Source organism: Quercus robur, chromosome 5, assembly GCF_932294415.1.
Source record: "Quercus robur chromosome 5, dhQueRobu3.1, whole genome shotgun sequence".
Lineage (NCBI taxonomy): Eukaryota > Viridiplantae > Streptophyta > Magnoliopsida > Fagales > Fagaceae > Quercus > Quercus robur.
Window position 1 is genome coordinate 66,329,227 of NC_065538.1, and position 5,395 is coordinate 66,334,621.

Sequence of the window (5,395 nt, forward strand, 5' to 3'; positions counted from 1 at the left end):
CACAAGGAGACCTAAAAAGAGGATTAAAACAAAGCAAAATAAACGAAATCAAGAAGAACCCTAAATCTGTGTTTCTGGGCATGAGTATGCGTGTGCATACATGAAGTATACGTACACATGCCTCGAGTATTCGTGCACATACATAAAGCATACGCATGCATACAAGCCCAGAAACATAGTTTTAAAGCAAGCAACAAAATGGCAATCAAACAAAACCTAACATGCTTCTAATAAATTAATTCAACTCTTCATTCAAAACAAGGCGAGACACAAAAAATCAAAATCAAGCATGCATAAAATATAAATCAATTAAGAACAACAATAACACAAGTTATAAAAGATCCAAATTAAGGAAGAGCCATGAAGAGAGACTCACCTTGCTTATAGAGCACAACTTGGTTAATATTTTACCAGCCCCTCAATGCCTACACAACAAGATTCAATGAGATATCAAGGAAATCAAAGGATTCAATAGTTCATAGGTAATCACGACTCAAAATAAAAAGATGTTCTTGAAAAGATTTAGAAAGAATATTTGAAAAACGTTTCTTAGAATGAGATAGATAGTTTCTACCTTAAGACCACTAGAAAGAGGTTTTGAAGGACTCAAAAACGTGCTAGCTACTGTGTGTGTCCAAGATTCGGTGATGGGGATGTTCTTGGATGAGTATTAGTGAAAAAGAGTCTCTCTCTAGATAGGGTTTTAGTTTGGAGTCATAGGGTTGTATTTATAAGCTTAAACTAGGGATTTCGGGGCCTTTTAGACGTCTTTGGATGTTCCCAAGGGTTTAGGAGCTAACCCACATCAAAGAATGATATTTTGGGCCTATAAAATTGAAGTTCTAAAACCCAAAAAATGAGTGTCTGTACGCATCTTTCAAGTGTACGTACGCACACTTGATTCATGCATACGCATAGTTCCAAAACCCTAATTCCTGATAACTCAAATGGCCATGACTCACTAGATATAACTCTAAATTAGGAAAATTTTATGTTCAAATTAAAGCCCATGATGTCTAGTTTCCAATGAAATAAACCTCATTCAAAACGTCTTTTTGGATCAAAAATTGTGGTCAAAACAGTGAGTAAAGATCATTTTTTAGCATCGTTTTCAAAGCGATTTGAGGACTTTTAAGTTGTGATTACTTCCAAACTATTAAAATAACTTCAATTACCCTTTGTAGACATGCCAAGCTCATCATTGGGACTGGGGACTAAAGTTTATTAACCGGGTACAAAATGAGGTGTTTACATGCACCAATTTTCCACTAATCTTACACCATTAGTTTCAAGAACATGTAAGAATTACATTATAAACTTATAGCATGCACGTGCATCGCTCAATACAACGGATAATTAATAAAATTAATTGATGAGGTTTGAAACTCATTCATTCACAAAATAAAATAATGAGATTTACCGTATTTACTGTTGACTAAGTAATGGAGACACACACACGAAAAGCATGATCTGACACTTGTATGTGTTAGAAGATTTTCCTTTCAATGGACAAAGCAAAACTTTTCTTCAGTTGTGTTTTAAGAAAGGTTAAATCTTGTTACACACTTACTGTTGCACACACTCTGTCACACTTCTTCAAAATCATGTTTTGAAAATATAATTTTAAAACATGATTTTAAATGAATGCATAACAAAGTGTGTGCAATAGTGAGTTTGTGATAATCATTGATACAAAACAATGAACTATTATTGTGCCATGTGGCACATTTTATGATATTCTTTTCATTTAGGGTTCCATCTCATCAGAATTAAGCATTGGTGTGTCAAAGTATTAATTAATGGTAGATACATTTGCTTCAATGTGTTAATACAGTTTAAAGAATCTCTCTCTCTCTCTCTCTCTCTCTCTCTCTCTCTCTATATATATATATATATATATATGCAAAATTAAAATTTATACCCTTTGAGCTTGGTGAATTGTCATTTTAGTCGACTAAGCTTGAAGTTTATTATTTTAGTATGTTAATCTTAGGTGGGTTAATGTAATACCATGTGACCAATTCTTAGAGAATAAAACAGTTTTAAACAAAATCCAAAAAAAAAAAAAAAAATTAACATACAATCAAGAATTTAAAAAAGAATAATTATATTCTTAATTTAAAAAATTAAGAATATATTTGTCAAATTTTGCAAATAATATTATAGCAGGTTCGTACTCTAATTTTTTTTAGAAGAATATTATAAATTAAATTAATCTTAAAAAGTTACATGTTTCCTTTTTCTAATGACACATAAATAATTGAAACTTATTCCTCAACTATTATAATACTTAATGAGTAATATAAATTATTCATAAAAATAAATTTTTATAAAATATTTCAAAATAAACTTATAGCATACACGTGGATCACACAGGTTAATAAAATTGACTAGAGAGGGTTCGAAACTTCGGAGCTTCTACATCTCGGGAAAAAGGGACATTTGCCTCTAATTTACAAATTATGCACCAAAATGCCCATATTTTGAAACTATTTAGCAAAATGCCTCTATTTTTAAAACTCGATTTTAAAAAAATCGAATTACAGATGTAACTCGACATTAGCAATATCAGGTTCTATGCATATTTTGCCACTTAAATTTTTTGAAAATTTAAGTGGAACTCGACATTGCTAATGTCGAGTTTCAATTAAAAATATACATAAAACTTGATTTTGAGGATATCAAGTTTTACACAGAACTCAATTTTTTTTAAATCGAGTTTAAAAAATAGAAACATTTTACTATATAATTTACAAATTAGGGGCAAATATCCATTTTTCCCAACATCTCTTCCATTGTTTTCTTTTCCAGAGTATGATATGATGAAATTTGTCGTATTTACTGTTTAGACACACATCCAGACAAATTGGATTGACCTCTTTCAATATGATCATGTTTTGGGTCCCACAAACCAATCCATGCAAATGGGCTCATATGTTTTGGGTCTACTGTTGACTAAGGAATGGAGAAACAGACACGCACAGAAAGCATGGTCCGGCACTTCCACATGCTGGTAAGATTTTCCTTTTTAATGGACACAGTAAAAAATTTCTTCCGTAGTGTTTTGACTTTTGAGAAAAAATAAGTATATATATATATATATATAAAGTAAAAAATAAAGGGTACATGCATAAGCTAGGATGCAAAGACATGGACACGAGTACGAGTATGGATATAAGTATGGGTACAGGTACAATACAGCGACATGAGCAATTTTTGAAAAACTATAACAAAATACGGCTGATTGGATATTGTTACGACATAAGTACAATACATATACGACACAGGTATGACACCCCAAATGAAGTATCGTTGCTTCTTAGTGCGTGAGTAATCATGTCTACGAAGCAAATTAAGCAATGCAATAACCAAAACTCCATCACCTGCTAAATATATAGAAAAGAAAAATAAAATGATGAAATCATTATAGTTACAGTATTGAGTCACCCCTAACAACAATCAATTTCATAGTTGTTAAGGTGACAATTTAATTCATGATTGGTGTGCAGTAAAAGTAATTTCATAAATGATCCCCATAAAAAGCTAGTGTTGCATTAATCATCACAGTATACTATCTCAACTAGTTATGAAATTTGTTGTCTAGGTAACATTGTTGCACCTCTAATCAATTAAACCCAATGGGACCAAATTATGGTTGCCATATCACGCATGGCATAACGCTATAACTATGTTCCTTATATTGATCTCACAAACATTAATAAACAATACAAGGTTGCATGATCAACCTTCATAACTACTAAAACCTCACGCGATGTTAAACATAGCAACAAAAGATGACTAGTTCAGTACTTAAGGCAGCGCACTTGAGGTTTTGTAGTACACAATCTCTTTCTATATAAAGCAGGCTACTTTTTTTTTGTTAGTACAGCAAACACAAGTGGTTGTAATTCTTTCTAGTCTCTTCCTCTGTATCAAGTGCTTATATACTTTGTAGTTAGCAAATGGCCACTCCCATTATCTTATTTGAGCTCCTACTAGCATTGTCTATATCGGTTGCTTTAGCAACGGATCATAGTCCTCTTCAGGATTTCTGTGTAGCTGATGCAAAAAGCCAAGGTATGACAATCCTTTTTGTGCTATGGTTGAGTTTCCTTATTCATCACCATGGCCAGAAATTAAAATTAATAACATATTTATATGCCCCCTATGATTTTGACATATTATTCATGTCCCCTAGAAAGAAAACTAATTTACTTTTCATTAACTTAGATTCCTTCCATAAAAAATTTTCTAGATCCATTCCTGTAGGAAAGCTCTACAAGTGAATTTTTTTTTTTCTTTTGATAGGAAGTGAATTCTTTTTTCTTTTTCTTTTTGTTAGCCATTGTATGATGAATTTAAATTGTTAGTTTCGAAATATAGTTTCACTAAGTTATGGTTCTTATTTTTTATTTTTTATTTTTAAGGAAAATGCTTTATTTACTATAAAAGGTCTACAAACTAAAATGATAATAAATGTGATTGCAAACAAAGAATAAATAAATATCTAATTTACTTTTATTTGATTGATAATACATAAGTTTTGTAAGGTTTATGTAATAAAATTTGCAATACCCACAATATTACTAGTTTTTCTTAAAGGATCACTAGTTTACCAATCTTAATCATGCATAAGACATGCTATTTTGATAGCCTTATCTGCTTGGTCTAGTTGATCATCATCACTTCCATGGTGATCCTTCCCGGTTACGAAATTTCATATCATTATTGCTATTATGAGTTTGTTATTCATGATTACATTCCATGGCAGTGTTAATCAATGGTCTGGCCTGCAAGGATCCCAAGCTGGCTGAAGCCAATGATTTCTTCTTTAGTGGACTTCACTTGGAGGGTAACACATCAAATGCTGTAGGGTCTATGGTGACCCCAGTTACTGTATCACAAATGCCAGGACTAAACACTCTAGGCATCTCAATGGTCCGTATAGACTATGCACCATGGGGCATCAACCCTCCCCACACACATCCTCGTGCCTCTGAAATCTTAACAGTATTGGAAGGACACCTTGAAGTTGGATTTGTCACGTCTATCCCGGAAAACCGTCACATCACAAAGGTGCTAAAGAAGGGTGATGTGTTTGTCTTCCCCATTGGTCTCATACACTACCAAAGAAATGTGAAGTCTACAAATGCAACAGCCATTGCAGCTCTAAGCAGCCAAAATCCTGGAGTCATTACAATTGCAAATTCTGTGTTTGGGTGTGCGCCAAATATTCCTAGTGACATTCTTGTGAGGGCTTTACAAATGGACAAGAATCTTGTCACTCATCTGCAGTCCATTTTCTAAACAAGCCGATTGTTTGTAGTAATGTGCACATCTGCTTGTATATTTGCTTTTACAAAATTTAGTCAATTTGATTTGGTATTTACTATTA

At 32.6% G+C, this 5,395-nt stretch overlaps 1 protein-coding gene across 1 annotated transcript; it reads left to right on the forward strand.

Annotated features, from left to right (window-relative positions):
* Positions 1–3,743: 3,743 nt before the first annotated feature.
* Positions 3,744–5,395, forward strand: LOC126726736 (putative germin-like protein 2-1). Its single transcript, XM_050432085.1, has 2 exons — positions 3,744–4,077; positions 4,772–5,395. The coding sequence occupies exons 1-2, from the start codon at positions 3,963–3,965 to the stop codon at positions 5,305–5,307; spliced, it is 651 nt and encodes a 216-aa protein (XP_050288042.1). The 5' UTR covers positions 3,744–3,962; the 3' UTR covers positions 5,308–5,395.